At 38.8% G+C, this 20,242-nt stretch overlaps 1 protein-coding gene across 1 annotated transcript in view; it reads right to left on the reverse strand.

Moving 5' to 3' along the window:
* Positions 1–20,242, reverse strand: part of LOC124170309 — a 60,540-nt gene that overhangs the window by 18,857 nt on the left and 21,441 nt on the right. The window contains exon 4 of the mRNA XM_046549020.1: positions 6,303–6,455. Coding sequence (XP_046404976.1) covers positions 6,303–6,455 — 153 coding nt within the window. The remainder of the gene's footprint in view (positions 1–6,302; positions 6,456–20,242) is intronic.

Genomic DNA, 20,242 nt, shown 5'->3' on the forward strand with positions numbered 1-20,242 from the left:
TCGGGATATGGTTGCCGATGTTATTATCTGAAACTAAATAGGTAAGGTAAAATAAATATCACGGCTCTCTTACACATAGGCGGGTTTTACAGGTTTTCGTATGTAAAGACTCCGCACACCATGACTTAAATCGAGTAATCTTCGCTTACGTGCTTCATGAGATCTAGGTTCCGATAATCACCAATAACCATTCCAGTTAGAACCAGATATACAAATAGATGTGCATGGGAAACAGTGCGAGAGACAAAGTAAATGTAGGGATTGTGTAATGAGAGAGCTCATAGGAAGGAAGAGGACTGCGACCTCGGTGATGTAACGTCATTTACTGTTTAGAACACTTGTGGCGTCATTTCTCTCTCTTAATTTTAGAAATCGCTGTTACAACTCTTTCCCATTCGTTTAGATTAATAACTTCTAATTTCATATTTTTATAATTTTCATATTAGTTTATGGAATTTAAATGGAGTTCAGAATGGTGCCTGACCACGTGACCTTCAGGATATTTGTAATTACGTAGTAAAATAAATTTCGTATGAAGCAAATAAAAACTACTATGAATTAAAAAAGGGCATGGCTCACTAGCAAGAGTATTGAAATCCGCAGAGATTTTTCAAATACAAACAAAAGTTTAATGACAAAATATAATGGTGATTTCATCATCAGTGATGAAACTAGGTGCTCATATAGAGTTGGCATTAAGAGAGCGAGAGCCTCAAAGGGGCAAAATTCTGTGCATATGGTAGTTGGGAGTATTAAAAAACTCACCCACTCCTACACGACGCAGTAGGCGATAACTGCGTCCAGGAAAATACTACTAAAAAAAGTGTTTGTGCATGAGAGAGCCAGCCAGTAATTTTGGTTCTCTGGTGTGCTCTATATCTGGAAAACCCACACTTCAATTGAGTTGTCTTACAAATGCTTCTAATACCTTATGTGGCAAGATATTTTTAACTTAAAGTAGATTCCCATGGAGGGCAAACAAGCGGTGTAATGTGGACGAATTGTTAAAAATGACAAAGGAGATGCAAATTCAGAAATAAAAGTTGGAAAACCCCAGTGATGATGATAACATTACCCGGAGAATTACGTGTAGTTAGGTATATACATCCTCAAAATTTGCGTGGGGAGGCACAATTTGGAGTTTCATTTCTAATCCATAAACTAATATGAAAAAAAAGGATTAAACGAATGGGGTTGAGTTGTGACAGTGGTTTCTAAAATTATAAGAGAGAAAAAAAATCAGCATACACCAACACTCTAACCCGGAAGGATCGCATTAAGGGTCCCTGAGAAAGTTCACCAGACCGATACACAACCGAAGTGATTGATATGTGTAAATTACTCAAGCGAAATCACCGAGCGCGAAATCTTTACATTCCAACATTTCTCGAACCCGGACCTATGTGGACGAAAGCCGTGACAACTTTTCTGCCTTACTTATATAGTTTCTGGGAATAACATCGGCATCCAGATCTCAAGCATCACTCTCGCGATGTCTCCTTGTAAGAGCGCTGACGTTTCGTGTTCCGACTCATCACCCATTCTGAAGGAACTGAATGAATATTTGAAGTCACCTATAAAGCTCAACATCAGGAGGGGCGGAGTTTTTCGAGTCCCGATTTTTGTGGTGGAGGAGCGTGGACCAGCGTAAAAATAGCTCTGGAAACCAATATTCTCTTCAGAGCTCGATTCCAAGAACTGCCAATCGGATATCTAGTATCTCTGTTGACAATTTTACATTACATTTTTATCTCTATAACCTATTTAGTTAAACAAAACCCAAAATTTGTTTGGTCACCATAAAACTCTAGTGTTATCCTGGCTTAATTTGTGTAGATTGGTCTGTTATGATTCTGTTTATATTAACAATTTAGCTCAAATAAAATAATACCACTTTATTTCATGACTGCTTATATTGTTGGGTGTTCTGTTAGAGTAAAAAGATGTAAGTAAATTTAATTATCATGTAAATAAGACTATATGCGCAGGGTATCACTGTCAGCGGAAGTTTGTTAACATTATATTTGGACGAGTAATTTTGAAAAAAAGTGAAATAATTTGGGTAGCATGCCGTAATGACTTAGATATATGTTGGTAGTACAATGTATTGGATGGGTGCTTAGGTTTCGAAGTACAACAATTTCTGTAGTTTGATATGCGTTGGCCTTCTATACACCCGCCGCCGTGGTTCACCGTGCGCACGAGGCGTGGCGCTGCGTGCGATTTGCGGTGGAGTGTTCACGGGCGGCGGGACGGGCACTTCGAGTCCGGAGAGGAACGTGAGGCATTTAAAACCTGAATTTTCAACAACATTTATTGTATTTTATTCTATACAAAGTGAATAATTTGTTCAAACGAAACGATAATGTTGAAGTTACTCAAAGAAAATATTTAATTTGCGCGTGAAGAAATATGCTCTCATATGGATATTTTACTTGCTAATTGATTATTCTGTTTTAAATTACGTAGGATTTAATGATTATTTAGTGCAAATATACTACATACTTGCCCTTGTTTTCACTGCTGGTTTCCATGTTACGTATTATAAAGCCATCACAGAAATCAGCTACGATGACCTAGTGGAGTAAACGAGTGGCAGAGAATGCGATGTATATTGGGTCGAATTCCGCAGTAAAATTTTTGTTCATATTTTTTTCGTTTCGTGTTTCTTTATATATTTAAAATAATTTAAAATTTCCTGTAATAAAGCAAAATTTTTCTAACGATTATGAGTCATACAGCTAGGATTTGCATAGGACCAGACGTATAATTTCTATGTATGGCTGTGATGTCATGAAGTTAATGGATTTGCAAAAGATGTTAATTGAAACCGGAGGATGAAGTGTGCATAATATTCAGCGTCGGTGTTACATTATTGTTTAAGACTAGCGACAAAGGGTCATTCATATCAGTGGATTATTGAAAATTTATCAAATTGTTTCCATTGTTTTTTAATGTTGGTTTTTGATGATTTTCCGCTATGAACATCATGCTGATTACCCACTTCGTGTGGTAGTTATAGAAGCAAATGGTTAGACATCGTAAACCTAAATCTCGGTATTCGTAAAAAAGGCAATCCAATGGTAAGGATTGGATAATAACCTCGCCTCGGCGTTGACGTACTCATACCAACGGGAAGTGTCACTCTTTTCCTTACGTTACTAACCACAATATGTTCTGAGTAACTGTAATTAAGAAATAATTTAACGGAAAATATAATAGACTAATTTTATAATTTAAAATGCACAATATTATCAATCTCCCTATGCATTCGTTCACCGATATATCAAATATGATATAATAAACGCATGGATCACCTTCTGTCATAATATAAAAAGGACAAAATATTAGCAATTCACTAAATGTAAGAATTTGTTTCAGATTCTCTGCATGTTTGAATTCCTGTTCTTTCACAGTTTTATTCTTCATTATTTTATGTTGCAAAAATTTATCACGTCAAAGAAAATGGTGAGATTTCAAAAAGCCTATTCCGAAACTATATTATTCCCGCTGAGTAAGAGCATTGAATATTTTTGTAGGTCTGTTAGGAATAGCTTGAGGGTAGGATTGTGGATTTGAACACTAAGCTCCATCACCCGCCTTATATCGGTTGCGTAGCTGCATCGAAATTACCCCTCCCAGGATAAGGCAACTACTCTACGGACACAAATGATTATCCTCGATCAAATGGGGAATCCTGATGGCCTCGAAATTATGGATGGCTCGAGGACAGCCGCTCCTTTGCCCATCGATCAGCGACTCGTCGCATTCCTTGAAACACCTTGCCCCGTAACAAACATTATTCTGGGACAAATTAAGCCGCCCAGCCATTTAGGCAACTGTATTTCCGCCCTCTACCTGTTATGTCTATTATCTGTCTCCGTAAGGCTCAACTGCGTGCTCCTTTGCTCTTCAATAGCTCAGACGTTCAATACTGGTTCTGAATCATCCATTAAGTTGCTTGTGAACCACATGCTTTCCTTAATATTTTTTCTTTCCATTGTTCACGGTTCACAGGTCCTGGCTCTATCATGATTACTCAAAAACAATGTCAACCTTTAATTTTCATATTCTAGAAATTCGTGACAGGATGAAGCGGTATAAGATTTCTGTGATGAAGTCTCCAAACTTTTTACTAAATTGTTTTGGTCATGAAAATCTTTGGCTTCTACGTGTTGATTTTTATTATTATTATTTAGTTTTACCGCGTGGTTTATTAAGAGTTTTAATGCCAACAAATAATAAAAAATAAATGGAAGAAGGGTGAAATTGAGTATTTTAATGTGTTTTTGTTTTGCTCGCTTTTCCGTGGTTTACAGTTCCATGATTTACATTTCAATAGATACCAATCGAAAATTATTTTCTAATCGTTCATTTGCGTTCAATTGAATTGACGAGGTGACATGGTATGCGCGTTGATTAACTTCATTGACCCTGGTTCTTATTCCAAAGAGCTCACATTTTTTGTGAAGAAGCATTTCCTCAAGCGAGGAAAGTTTAGATTACTAAAAAATTAGAATCGTTCTTACTAATTTGCTCACTAAAAAGAAAAATTGAGTATCTTTAATCAAATTTATGCTAGCAGCTATTACTAAAATCAGTAAGGACTCCTATCAGGAATCTTCTATATGATCACCAGTGAAAAAGAAAATGTTATATTTTTATAAATAAAGCCAGAAACATTTTATAAATTACAAAAGAAACAGTTATTATTAGTTAAAGATCCTTATGAATATAGTGATGCTGGAAATACTTAAAATGCGATCGACCTAACGCAATTACGATATGAAAGTTTGTCACTACAATAAGTCTTTAGGTCTTTAGGTCTTCTAGGTTTCGCATTCACAATTGGGAATAACTTCCACAAGTTTTCTTTTTCATCCCACCGATTAATTAATTAGAATCCGTCCTGAGAGATAGGTATGATTATTGCATTAATTGAAAACCATAGAACGCAATTAACTCGAAAAAATAGTTAAGTAATATGTGCTGATAATGAAGGCTTTTGCGCTACTTTACTCAAATAAGACATCACACAATGACGCAAAAAAAGGTAGGTTAACCAATAGCGATGAGCGCAAAATACGCACATTCCATTAAAGTTGAAATAAGTTTTCAAATCTGATAGCACAATCGAAACAACCGAGGATAGTGCGAAGTAAATGAATTAGGACAAATAATTAAGATCAATATTAATAGAAAAAGAATATTATATTTCTACTAATGAAACGAAATATGTTACTCCTTGCGCCAGTCTTTGGACTGTTCAATAACGCTAACACCAGGTTTTAATCCGCTCTTTACCACCGGCTGACAATATTTTTCAAATCCCTTTCCTTTAAATGTAGCCAATTTTATAATGGATTAAGCCACACTAGCCCTCATCTTAAATTATACATGGCGCCTTAGGGTAAAGAAAAGTATGTGATGCTGTTTCAGGAACTTTAAAATGGTTTAAAATGTATAAAGAAACACAAAAAGAGTAGATGACCTGAACAAATGACCATTAAATTCTACGCTTGGGATTCAATCCGCCATACCGCACAATCTCAGCTGCTCATTTACTCCACTAGACCACCGTAACTCATTGCAGTGAAGGCTTTCGTAAAAAAGAAACCAACTGAAAACCGGGGCAAGTACGTAGTACATGCACAAGAAATAATCATTAAATCCGGCATTAAAAAAACAGAATGATCAATTTTTATGTAAATATCCCTCTAAAAGCATGTTTCTTCACGCGCAAATGAAATATTTTCGTTGAGTTACCACGGAAAACAAAAAGAGTAAAAGAAACTAAAATTTCTCGAGAAGCTGAATTGTCACCACAATCTTTGTTCTAAAACTTTTGAGTGACTGCATAATTTTAAGAACTTGTCATTAAAGGAATCGTTAATCGTAGCCTTCTGTTTAAGATAAACTTCAGAAAAAATATACAGGTACTTGACGGTTAACAAGCAGGTAATTTATTGCACATATTGTGATGGCAGCGCCTCCATTGGGTTTCAGGGGCCATACTTACATTAGAACTCCATGTTTACCGTTTATTTCTGAATATTATTCGAAGTACTCCTCCAATGGTAGTAAAAGTATATGAACATTGCATTGTAATCCAGTTTTCAGCTATCCCGAAAATTTCAGCTCTTTAGTTAATCAAGAATTGGTCTTTGGAAAATTTGAGTTGCAAAGTTTTTCTCGTATGGGCAAACAAGAAAGCGAGTATAATGAAATGAGGTAAAATTGGGTGCTCATACAGAAAATAATAGGTAAAATATAATGTAAAATGTTTAAAAGACAGTGCTTACCCACGAATAACAAGTGAGCCCCAAAGTCAAGGGATCTGTGCAACAGATCGAAGTTGTTCAAGAGGCCGTGGTAGTGAAATACGTAGTGGTTCAAATGAAGGGTCGAACAAAAAAATACAAGTGATGCCTGGATTACTATGAGGGTCGACCAACCTGGAAATGACACAAACGTCACACATTAACATCTTTGTATAACAGCGAAAAAGCCATTTTCACACAAGGCACAAAAACCTCCTTAATTTAAAAATAATACTTAATTGATCATATCACCCACACTAATGTTGCCAGTCACGTACCCTGCCAATAACGAAAGCACGTAAGCTGGGAAACAGCACCTACATGGTAATAAATTAATCACGTTGAGAATCAGGGTATGGAAACATAACTCCCATTCTTCAAAACTATATAAAATCCATTATGTGACCTAGAATTCTTTAAAATAATGTACGCACATATTTTAATTTCTTTTATATACAGTTTTGAAAACAGAATCAGGTTGAAGACATCCCCTTTTCCCCGTAGGTTGAGTAAACTGATACATGTCGTTTGCAACGACTATTGCTAGCGTAGCATAGGTATTTCTGTCGATATCTACAAGGATTTTGGTCTTCAAAGCTCATTACGTCCTTGAATTTTTCTCCTTAATATGGGATTCAAGATCGCCTGAGAGAGTAAGCACTAGGGGCCCAATCGGGAGAGCAGGCTTGTCCCTCCAAATTTTCTCTTATTTGGGTGAGTGAGATGGCTCACGAAGTGTTTCCTCAAATCAGCCATCGATGCTCATTATAGTGAACCATTAAACCGCCTTGTAGCCACTGAATGTCCTTAAGTCCAACTTATATAGTCGATGTAAAAAAAAACTCAGGTATCACTTTTACATACCAGTCAAATAATAGAATTTCAAACTGATAGCATATGTGAATATGCACGTAGGTAACAGATTCATAGTTACAGGAAATATTCAGCGAAATATTACTGACATGTTGACGCCATGTTTCATATTTATAATTTCTGTTTTCCACTTATGTGTCGTGTTAGCTCACGATGAAGCATCCAGTGGGGTAAGTCTGTGACTTTAGACGCTGCGTTTTGGAGAAAGATTTCTCTTTCAAACGTTCCTCCTGACCCAAGTCTGTACCTGAGTAGCGCGAGCTGCTTTTCCTGACCAGATGAGAAAAATGTCGTAGTATGAAAATTTCGAAAGGTGACTCTGATGATGGGACGGCAGCCCTTGAATTAATATTGAGAGCCAATAAAAACACTTTTAGAAAAGATATTTCACTAAATATCTAACATTTAACCTGGTCAGAGATTTTTATTTGGAGTTCTTAATAATGTGTCTTGTTATATACGAGGAGCTGGCAATTTCTTTCGTTTTAGGTAACATAGGCGCCTCTAAAATTTACCCCTTATTCAATTACGACGCATATTTTGTGTTATTGGTTACTCGTTTTCCATTTCTTATAATCCCAAATGAACACAAAATTTCGACGAATAACAGGGTCCCCCAATTTCCATCGTATCGGCGATAAATACCGCAAGATAGCGAAAAAAATTTGGTTAAATGAAAAGTAAAACAGTGGAAAAGCAAATTATATCTTACACACAATTCACTAGATAAAATATTCACTTTCCAACGTCCGTCGAGCATGGTAATCCCCGTGGCCAGCTCCGAACTGAGCCACACGTTCAAAAAATCGATCTGAAATTTGGCGTCGCAGGTGGTCGAGATTCTCTTTTTGGTATCATAATCTATAGGTTTTATGGTGTACGCGTAGTTTTACGTGTGTTTTGTTGTAAATATCTCGAGGTATCTCGGAGATCCTTTTTTTATAATCCTAAATGGACACAAAATTTTGACGAAAAACTGGGTCCGCCATTTTGTATCGTATCGGCCACAAGCAATACAAATGAGTCGTGGAAGTTACTAATAATTAACAATAAAAAACGGCATAATAATATTGTAAATTTTTGTTTCTATTGAATAGTTGCAGAAGGTGTGGCATTAGGGTTAACATGAATTTCGAAAAAAAAAATTCAATGCAGTTAATTTTTTCGAAATTTGTTAAAATTTGAGGCCAAGTAAACTGCTTTAAAAATTAAAATTTGAGAAACAGTTTGCGTCAAAAAACGCAATAATGTATTGTAAACAACTGTGTAAAGTTTCAAATTCCGCATTAAAAAATTGATTATGAGGTTTTGTCCAGCTTTTTTCGATTTCAGCCCACTGTGGGCCGTCTGGGCGCGAGCCCCTTTGGCGCGAAGCCATCTCGGCGACGAACGTCTTATAGCCAGGTTCTTATTGAACATTCTGGCCGGCAATTAATTACAGCATTAGCCATCCACCCGCTGTCACTCAACTGCGTAGGCCGGCCCATGGATCCAAACACCCTCTCCTATCTACAAGAAAGAAAAGTGTTACTCTCTAATCTCTCACTAATGCATATTTTTTCCAAGCCAACAGACCTCTTTTTTATCTTATTTCATCCCACTGGAATTCTCCTGCTCCGGACCGGCAGCTCTGCACCACCTATTAGTCCACTACGATGAACGATCGATTTCGCCGAGTTACGCCGACGTCAATTTCCATGTCGTATTACCTCGGCTAGTTGCGTATGTTAACAATTTTCCCGTTGTCTCCAGAAACTCGACCAAACTACGTCCGTGGATTCAGCTCTGGCAGAGCTCGAGTCTTATATTGTAATTCTTGTTGGGCTATTCTTTCTTTACTCTTTTTTTCTCCCTTTGCTCCCTCAGGTAGGACCACGATGGCGTCAAGGAGTCCAAGGAAGTGGGAAGATTTGTGCTTAATTTCTTTCCACTTACAGCTGTGTTTGGCTATATCCGGTTTCCTGGATTGTTTAAAAGTAAACGAGTAACCCTATATTTGGGTCTTTCTCCGTCAGTAGAATTTTTGTAACTAATATCACTACCTATTTTCCTTGGTAAATGCTTCTCGATAATAAAGTACTGCTCGTTACAAGACGGAATTTGCATTATTTTGCAAATACCGTCATTTCTCCTCCAAACTCTGGCCCATTGTTGGATCTAACAACTTCTGGAATTCCAAACCTAGACAAATGGCATAGCTGGATAAGAGGGTGAAAAGTCCCTCCTCCGAGATTTTTCCCATTCTTACACTGAAAGAAAAAATTGGTTGTGGTATCCAAGAGTTGGATCCCACACCCAATTTAAATGGATGCTGGGGCGCCATCCATTTAGTTGGATGAGGCAGCCATTTTAAATGGCTGGGTAAGAGATGGCTGTGACAACCAACTCGTTGGATACCACAGCCAGCGTCGTTGGGTCTTACGCCCATCTATATTGGATGCCGCAGCTTTGCGAAATTGTTGCCGTAACGTTTAATGAATGCGTAATATTTTAGCGGATATTATTATTATTACTAGTGACACCAGTTGAATAGGTTAAATAATAAAAGATAACAATGATATTTTAATATACGCCTTTATTAAAAAATGGAAGAAACTTTTTATAAAGAAATTTAAAAAAACATACATATGCCAAAGGTACTCTTGAAATTTTTCCAAACAGAACATTCTACAATGCCAGATTTATCAATCCTGCCAAGACATCATCATTATCATAACTATCAATATTCTACAATTACACCGTACACTTTCCTTCCTCTCCTGCAAATCTGTGTGACTTGCTTTTGACTTTTACATCAATGACAGAAATAATTGGCTTTAAACTGTATTAACAAAGCCCAATATGTCATTTAACCCCAAATTATCTTCAAGAATTCCAAAGAGAGAAAAAAGAATTCTCTGCTTGCCAACCTCTGCATCAGCCTCAATTCCATACCTTTGCATACAATTTATGCCTTCCACAAGGATGTTTAAGACCTTAGAGTTTTTGTATTTTTTCTATTTGTACAACGAGAAAGAAGGGCTAAAAAGATATTTCCTAATAATGAGGTGTTTAGTGACGAGACATAGAAATTTAAGTATGTATAGTATAAGTGCCCCTCACCTTCTAGCCGTCCTTTTACTTATTTCATGTTCATCAACTTAAAAAGTCAACATTATTCTCCAGTGACGCACTCCCCCCTAACGGCATAGGGACTTTTGTCCGACACCTCCACTTGGGCATGATTTAAGTGGCTTCGAAGAGCTCATATGAGAGCGGATATTCTAACTGCTTCCATCTGTGGCTAAAAGTTTTCTACTTTTACTATCCGGAATTTATTTTCTATTTCATCATGGCAACTATTACGAAGGCGTGACTACTTTAGACGTGATTACTCCCGGCGTGGTCATTCATATCCGCATGGGACCTATGAGATCCATTAGTGTCTCGTGAGTTTACCACACATTAATATTAGGCTCTCAAGGAGATGGCCCGTGACGTCTCTTGTTTACTTAAATGCATTTTTTTGACCTCAATTTCGTCCCCCAGCTGAGTCAGTCTTAGCGGACCATGGCATTAGTGGACTATCCCTCTTGAATCGTCCTTCTAGTAACGGCAAGATTCTCGAGAAGAACGGAGTGAAATGAGTTCACACACGATTTTCAAGGAATTAACTGTGCGTGCTTTGGATTCATGTGTCGAAGATGAAGTGTTTCAGTGTTTCTTGTACATTCAAATGGTTTGAAGTTGTGTGTGCTCGTTTTCGTTTTCTTTGAAAGTGTGGTTAAATAGGCAAAAGTTGTGCCAATTCTGTTCTCAGGTAGCCTTTTATTTTTGTTTGCATTTATAGACTACCTGTTTTATGTCACCTCTAGTTTATGTAATTCAAAAGAGTCCTTTTCTTTCTTAAGTTGAATATTTACCTCCTATAACTTCAGGAAGAAGTGCATAACATAATAGATAAAAACTTCCCAAAACCTCGGTCATTCCTACCCCTGTTTCGACATATACACAGTTCAACAGCCAAATATCGGGAATAGATATCAGGAAGATGAAAATTATGCAAAATGTAAGTACAAATTTAATAAGTGGTAGTCCAAATTCCATGGTATAAATTTTGAATAATGATTAGAATGCTAGAAACATTAGAGCTGGAGGTTTCACTAATTTTCCGATGTCTATCACATAAAATTACCCAAGATATTTTAAATACATCTGATTAATGTAATACTGGAGGCAACGTACGAGCACGTGTAACGCATATTTTGCTTAGGACACTTGTTAGAGGCTAAACATAAATGAAGGCGTATGTGTACACAAACATCGTAATCCCTCAAAATTTCTTAGAAAACATAATTTTTACTGTAGCCATCACTGTATCGCGAGCATATTCAAATTTGACATGTGGCAAATCTTGGCAAGGGGCAGAAAAAATCAGTTGCCTTACACACTCACAATAGAAATTTGATGATATATAGTCACGTACATATATCAAATGACCTTTACGAAAAAGATTTTCAATAGTCACGAAATTAATAAATACATTAAGGTCAATTCAAATAATAAATGATTGTCTATATCCTTTTAAAATGATAATACCTTCGTGCTTCCGAACATGAAGTATTTTATCACCTTTCGTTTACTTTTTCTGCAGGCCTAATGGGAGGCACTTGACATTCAATGTCCTCTCTCGTCAACATCATTAGGTTTGTGTAGTCAATGTATTCATCTGCAAAAAAAATAACTATGCCATTAAAAATACTCGTGCTGGAAAAAGAGCTTATCTAAGATTCCATTTTTAATTATTTCTTAGATCAAAGAAATAATGCTGTTGAATGAATGAATGATGATCAAAGAAAGGTAATACTCTTGCAAAGTAGTGTTATTGACCATACTTAAAATCTCCACACCATTAAATACGTGTTTCGTTTATTGGTTCCTCTTTTACAGTTAGTTGCCTAGGTTATACATGAAAAGACAGCAACTTCCTACTCTTAGCATAAGCCATTAATGCATTACATAAATCAGCATCTATTTTTTGCACGTGTAAACATCAAGAGTAAGTATATCAGGAGAAAAATTATAAATAAAATTCTGTGATATGTTACACAGCTTCGAATACGGGCAGAAAAGGTCTATATCGACCTGAGTTCTAAATTTCGTGATACACAGTTCTGAATTGCAGTTCATACGCATGACAATGTATGCATTTAGGGTACAGGCTAAAATGTATTCATTCATCTAGTAACAAAAAGCATAATTTATATGGCAGTCATTGAAAATTGACCGGAATTATTTCCGAGAAAACAAGGGTTAAAAACACAATATCCAACCTGAGGATAACATCAAATAACAAGATAAAACCTTTAGCGGCGAAATATAATAAGAGTTGCGCATAATAACGGAAGTACAATTAGCAAGCTTACCAGTAAATTTTCCCGCGAGACTGGTCAGGTCCAAAGTATCAAGAAAATCCCTAGTTTGGCTATCCATATCTTCTCGTCTTCAAGTGTACTAGGAATATAAAAAAAGTATTATGCCAATGGATGGCTATATTTTCATAAACGCTAGAGCAAACAGAAAAACCATTTACTTACCTCCAAGCACGCCAAGCACGCTAAACATGTGCACTTAAGAACTGTATGGGATTTTATCGCAAGATGGCTCTGGCGTAGAAGCAATATTCACCACCGAGTTGGCTGTGGGATCCAACTGTTGGATGAGCGATCTCTTCAAGATTGGTGTGGGGACCAACACGTGGACCCTACAACCAAGTTGCGAGCGTCCAATTTAGTTGGATAGTACACCCAATCGCGTTGGCTGCCGTGTCTTTTGCAGTGGATACTGCATCCAACTTTCACTTACCCAATAAAAATTGGATGCCACATCCAATCCTTTTTTTGAGTGTAGGGTATGCTATTTGTGATCAAATAGGTCAAACCTCCCCACATTTTCATTCCGCTAGATTTTGATCTAACCGGCCCACCAGTGCCGGCTAGATCATAAATACGATTTTCACTCTTTTTTAAATATCTTGGTAAAGAAGGCATATTTTTTCATACGGTTTGCGACACATGAAAGCTTATTTAATGAAACAGATGAGCAACAGTTTACAAGAGACATCTCGTTGGGGGGAAACTTTGTGTTCTCGCTCACTTGGAGTGCCACATACTTGTGTGCGATTTTCTTGTACGCCAAGAAAGTTTTCTTTTAATTGTGAATTTATCAATTATCTAATTGGTCGGCGAAAACAACTGCTTGATCAACTATGCCTGGCGAGGACGCCATGGCATCAACGACCTCAGACGACGACGACGCGCTCTCAACTGAGAACGCGTATTCTGACGACGACATCGAATCGATTACTGCTGCCAACGACAACGGTGCCTCTTCCTGCGACGCAACCATCCACGTTCCGGCATCGGTAAGTCAAGTGTGGCTTCCCCTCATTCTATCCCTGATGTGAAAATCCCAAATAGAAAATTTATTACTATATCTGTGCCAGAAAAAGTTACTTACGATCATCGTATCCGTAAACTTGCCGGCCTTCCGCCAATTTCTGCCGCTGTGGCAGCTGCTGTAGATTTTGAATCGACTCAACGACCCTTTCCTTCTAAAACTAACCTTGCATTAGAAACTGACGCCGCTGATGCTAGTGAAGATGATTATTGACTTCCTTTGAGATCATCTAAAAAGAAATGCCTCAAAAAATCACCCACATTGTCAGAATATGCTCCGGTTCCGGTATCAAATCAGTTTGCTGCACTTTCGGATAGCCATTATGATCCCTCAGCTGAACCGCCATCAGTGCCATCTACATCGTCAAACTTGAATCAAAATTTACGTAACAGCCTTCAGCGCCATCTCAACGCCAACCTCGAAATCAACCCAGATCATCTATCCCATTGATATTCCTGAAGGATCCTTCAAACTTGTCTATTAAATTTAGAGCAATTAAATCCGCATGTGAATTTCCGTCAGTATGTCACTCAACTGGCGCGAATATTAAATGTCAACCGACTACAATCTCTGATTTTTGCTCGTTGGTCCGTCTCTTTTCTGAAAAAATGGGAATACTTAACATACCAACTCCCTGAAGATAAGAAGACTTATTTACTTATTCGCGGACTTCTCACGGATACTACCATTGAGGAAATCAAGTCATCTCTAGCTGAAAGAAATATTTTCTCGGAAGATGTTGTGCAGTAGCGCACTACTCGACCAACCCGCCGCGAACAGGAGCGCCGTGATAGAATCCTTGCTGATGATCCCACAGCTATAATTCCAACGCCACCCACTAGACTGCTTTTGCTATTCCAGGTAAAAATTTCTTCGCAAGATGACCGTCCTAGATAATAATCCGTCACCAATCTCTGTGATCTTGGTGTAACCTTTGAGTCTTTCAAACCTTCCCCCGGTCCACCACAGTGTAAGAATTGTCAGCGTTTTGGACACACGCAAAAATCATGCGGTATGTCGCCTAGATGAATCCGCTGTGGTGATCTCCATTCTCATACTGAATGCACTGTCGTCAAACCGGCCCCGGCTACCTGCGCAAATTGTAAGCAAAATCACCCCGCTAACTACCGGCAGTGTTCTGCATATGTTACTTACTCATAGCGTCTGCAAGCTTCTCGCCGTGCAGCCTCCACTCCTTCTGCTCCGCAAATTCAATCAACCAGCGCTTTCCCCTCTCTTCCTACTCCTACCTCCCCTCCTTCTGCTACCCAAACTCAACCGGCTCCTCTACATGAAACCATTAACTCCTTTTTTACCCCATCTGTGAAAAGCAAAGTTTTCCCTTGGCTTTCTCAACTTATTAAAAAAATCAGAGCCCCCTCTGATAAACCTAAAACCGATATCCTATTAGAAGAAATTATTCCAGGCGCTCTCTTGCTATTCAGCGATGGCTAATACAAGAAAAGTCAATCAATTGAGAATCCTTCAATGGAATATCAATGGAATCTCCAACAAAATAGAAGAGCTGTTGCAGTTAATGCAGGAAAATCTAATTGATTTGGCTCTTGTCTCAGAAGCTCATCTCACTTTTGGAAAAAAATATTTTCACTCCCGGATTTAGACAATTTTGTAAGTGTCGTGAGGGAAATCTGGTGGGGGCGTACTAGTCCTGGTAAAATCTTCCCTTCGATCAACTCAACTGTAGTCTCCTGATGTTAAATCACTCGAAGCCGTGAAAACCAGCATCTCTACCGAAATAGGAAAAATCAACACCTGGTCAATATATCACCCGCCAAAAAAGCTTGAAAAGGATGATCTTCGAGTATTCAACTTGCTGCTTACCGAAAGTTCTTTCCTTGGAGGGGACTTAAATGCTAAACACTCCCAACGGGGAGCTTCCACTTCATCGCAAAGGAGTGGTCTGCTTCCATTCCCTCGCCTGCAAGTTTCACACACTACGGCGCTCACGGATGCGACGATATTTTGGATATTGCATTTGCCATAAAGCACCCCCAAATCAACCAGCCCTGCACCATTGATTCTTCAGCCTCCGACCACCTCCCAGTCCTTTTTACACTCCATTGTTCTCCTACTTCCCGCGCTCCTACCCCCAAAACAGCCATCAACTTTAAAAAAATTTCTCGACTTATCAGAGACAAACTGCACAGCCTTCAAAAGCTTCCGCTTACTTCCCGCTCTGATGCCGATACCTGCATAAACAAACTCACCGATACCATCCGCTACTGTTCTGAAAATGCCAAATTCATCATTCCATCGGAGAAATCCAACGATACCTTACCATTGGAAATTCTCCAGACTGTGCGAGAATGAAACAAGGCTCGCAAAGCTTGGCAATCACAAAGGACGAGAGAGAGCCACGAAAAATTCAAAGCGCTCAGAAACAGAGTCAATTCTCTTCTCCGCACGCACCGCCAGACTTTATGGGACAAGAAAATCGCCTCTCTCTCTCTACTTTAGATAATTCAGTATGGAAAATGGCCCGGGCACTCAAAAACCCGCGTCGAGCTACTCCCCCGCCCTCCTGCGAAAACTGCTCCGCTTCCACGGATGACGCAAAAGCTTCACTTTTGCAGTCAATTTTGGAAAAGCGATTCACCAATAACCTCCCGTCAGATATGGAAGAAGAAGCAGAAGAGCATTGGCTGAGCATTCAACATTGCCCTTCCGATCAACCTGCCCCAACGTCTTCCAGTGAACTCACTGACATTATTGCCAACCTAAATACCAAGTCTGCCCCTGGTCCTGATGCAATATCAAATAAACTACTCAAACACCATCCCTCTCCTGCAATAGCCTTCCTTTCCGATTTATTTAACTTTCTCTTTCAAATATCGTATTTCCGAAACTCATGGGAGTGCGCAAAAGTAATTATAACTCTCGAACCATCGAAACCTGCAACAAACCCTTCCTCTTATTGTCCCATTTCCCTCCTGAATACCCTGTCCAAACTATTTGCATCTGTAATCCACTCCAGACTCCTACATCACCTTTCCCTTCACAATTGCATCAGGCCAGATCAGACTGGTTTTCGACGCCATACTTCCACCACGCACCAGATTCTTCGCCTGACGGAATCTATCATCGGCGGCATCAAGCATCGATGGATCACGCAATCCTTATTCTTTGACTTGGAGGCAACATTTGACAGGGTTTGGACTCTGGGCCTTGTACTGAAACTCTCCTTCCTCCCGATGCCTATCTTATTCCAGAAATTAATCCAATCTTTCACCCTTGCCCGCACCTTTTATGTTCAAGTCAACTCCTCATTATCCGATACCGCAGCCATCTCCTCTGGCGTTCCTCAAGGAGCCATTCTCTCCCCCACCCTTTTCAACATCTTTATAAACGACCTTCCCACCATTCCCGGCACTTCATCTTTCCTGTACGCTGATGACACCACCTTTATTGGCCAGGGTTTAAACCCTAGATCGACGGCAGAACTCCTCCAACGGCAGGTTGATGAATACGAAGAATGGGCCAATTCCTGGAAACTGACAACAAACCCGCGAAAATGTGTCAACGTCACATTCTCTCGCCGCCCGAAAGCAGGGATTGGAGAACCATTATTCTACGGCAATACAGAAATTCCTCGAGCTGAAAAAGTCGCATTTCGTGGAGTAATTCTCGACCAAAGAATGCGTTGGAAGCAGCATTTCACCTAGTCTACCGGTAAAGCAATGGCAGCCGCTGCTGCACTTGGACCCCTGCTCCATCGAAACTCGAAACTTTCCCTGAAAACTAAACTGCTTATTTTAAACTCCATGATAAAGCCATTACTTACGTACGCTTCGCCAGTATGGCTCATGGCGGCAAAAACCCACCTGAAGAAAGTGCAAACAACGGAAAATAAGATTGTAAGGAAGATTGCTGGGGCCCCATGGTTCCTGCGCAACAAGAATATCCGGAAAGATTAAAAAATTACCCCAATATTAACAGACCCCAAATCTAACTTATTAACTTTTGAAAAATCTCTGGCATCACATGCTTCCTGGAGCCTCCTAACACGGCTTCAAGGCGTTCGTCGTGCTGCTCCCCCGTTTCACCAAAAACTAAGACATCATCGAGTAAATAGGTGACACCTTCTGAAGGTGACAGTCTAGATGCGCACTCTTTCTATGGAGAAAGAGATTCATCGGGCACTGGAGTGGAACGTAACTGAAGGGCCAATCTCGGGCGCCGGAAGGCGTTTGAGGAGACTTATATGCATGGGCTGGGATACCCTCAGATAATACCCTCCTTCCTCCGGCGAAAAATGTTAGACACAAATGGGAGAAAACATTCGTGCAGGCACTTCACGAATCTCGTATTCCCCGTTTTTTGGGGAAAACCGAGTTAGAGACTGGCCCTTCATCTGTAGTCACCCATCATCCATACTGCACTAGTGCAGTGCATTTGGGCCGGTGGATAGAATCCCAAAAGGGTACTTTGAATTAATCCTCAACCAATAGCTTACTCAAGTAAGTGTGATGAGATTTAGTTTTCTCCAGTGCGTGAGTTTCGGAAGCTTACAGAAGATGCTGCATTATTTTATTATTGCAGTTCTCCATTCCGATCTTCTTTCTAACAGATTTTCAATGGCGACGCATTTATTCACTTTAAAATACTTAATTTTCTGATCCTATGTAACAATATTTGGGCGCCCTTTGGCAAATTTTCCTTCCACATGCCCATTAACGATTATTTTGTCAGTCCATCATGTGTAATGACGGGGCCGATAATGCTGTCTAGTTTTCATTTCTGAGTTTTTAGAAGACTTATTATTTCTTCCACTCTTTTAGCACTCTTTCCACTCATATAATTACTACAAAACTGAAGAAAAAAGATGCTATTTACACGAGATTCGCAATGAATGAATGTTTCATTGGGTTCATATGGATGACCTCTCCACTGGTCTCAATTGGAATCAAATGTCTTCAATAACTGGCTGATTTTTAAGTTGCCGAGTGGTCCACTGTAATGGCCAGATTTGAAATTGCTTTAACACTTAGATTGCGGAAACTTCTTTTGACAATCTGACCAGTGCTCGACAGTATACGGTAGTTTCCAGTATTATTTTTGCCAAGCTAGTAGAGCTCACGTTCATCTCCCTTACTGTAGGGATCGCTAACCGGCTACAAAATACCCCGCAAGGCGCCTAAAAGGCGTGTGGCAGGGGATGTTAGGACATCTGCCGTCTACACATAAATAATGAGTGCTCTAACGAAGTTGGGACTAGCGTTTATTAAAGTCCTTTTTGGTTCGGGGGAAAACGAATTCCCATATCTATCTCTCCGGCAAAACATCTCTCTTAATCTATTGCTCCTATCGGACCTAGAAATATTGTGTGGCTGTACTATTATGTTCTCCGTGTCGCTCTTAAAGATATCCATTCTCATACGTTCAAGCAATTTAAGCCTAGCGCGCAGCCTCTGAGTCTCCAGCGGTTCCCAGCCTAATTTGCCTAACATCTGGGTACGCTGTCTGAACGTCCGTAGCAGTTTTTCCAACCCAGTTCGTAGATGGCCGCTAATTTTTTTCTCAAGTGGTATATGGGAGGAACACTAAAGCCCGTGTGACACTTCTCAATTTATTTTCAAATCCATCGGATATTGGACTGTGGTCCAACTGACACACACCAATTTATATTTTTATATCCTTTTCAAAATATTGGACACAATTTCTTGCCCAATTTGGAATTTAGAACCGGTTATATTTTTACACTGCCAATCTCTAATCAGAAGTCAGTTTTTTGACTCCTAGTGGTCAAAACAAGAAGGTCTTTGCAAAACATTGTTTTTTAAAGAAATTTATAAAATATCGAAGAAAGAAGTTGTTTCACTGCTGATTGTAGCGCACATATCACCTAATGCTTATGCAACGTAAAATCATCAAAATGCAATGGCCTTTCTCTAGCGGGACATTTGAAAACCATTATGGCCAATATAGGTGTGAATATTGATACGTGTCATACGGTACGTAAGCCGAAATTTTAAACTATGCTTCACGCCGATTTATTGGCCAATGAATTGGAAAGTGTCATATGGGCTTAACGGGAGCAACTTGTTAACCAAAAAACTCAAACTTGCAGTCCTTAATGGGGGGCTAGTATTAAAATACCCGTATACACACGGAATTTTTATTTTATAAGTATACTCATTAAACTCAATCTAATTCTCACTCACTCACTATATTTTATTTTGATAAATATTTCTGTATTAATTATCCTATATTTATAGATGATTGTTTATAATTGTACCCTAAAATGTAGCCATTGTTGCCATACCAGAAGTTATTGCGCTATTTCTGTGGAGTTATTCACATATTACTGTACAGAAAAAATCTCAAACTCTTAGTTAATAATAATAAATGAGAGTACCATCACACGGACCTTCCTAAAGAATGAGAAACTTATTGTTAGTCTGCGCACAAACAAAAGTTACTATGGGAGATATCAGATAAACTATTTTCTAACCCTATTTCTTTTTCATTTTTGTACATTATTTAATTTCCATAGTTTTATTTACTCTGCGACTAGTGTACATAACTCAAGTATCATTAATTTATATGCATTACATATGATTCAAAAGTTTAACTAGAAGACTTTTTGTCAT

This window comes from Ischnura elegans, chromosome 13 (genome assembly GCF_921293095.1).
Source record: "Ischnura elegans chromosome 13, ioIscEleg1.1, whole genome shotgun sequence".
NCBI classification, from domain to species: Eukaryota; Metazoa; Arthropoda; class Insecta; order Odonata; family Coenagrionidae; genus Ischnura; species Ischnura elegans.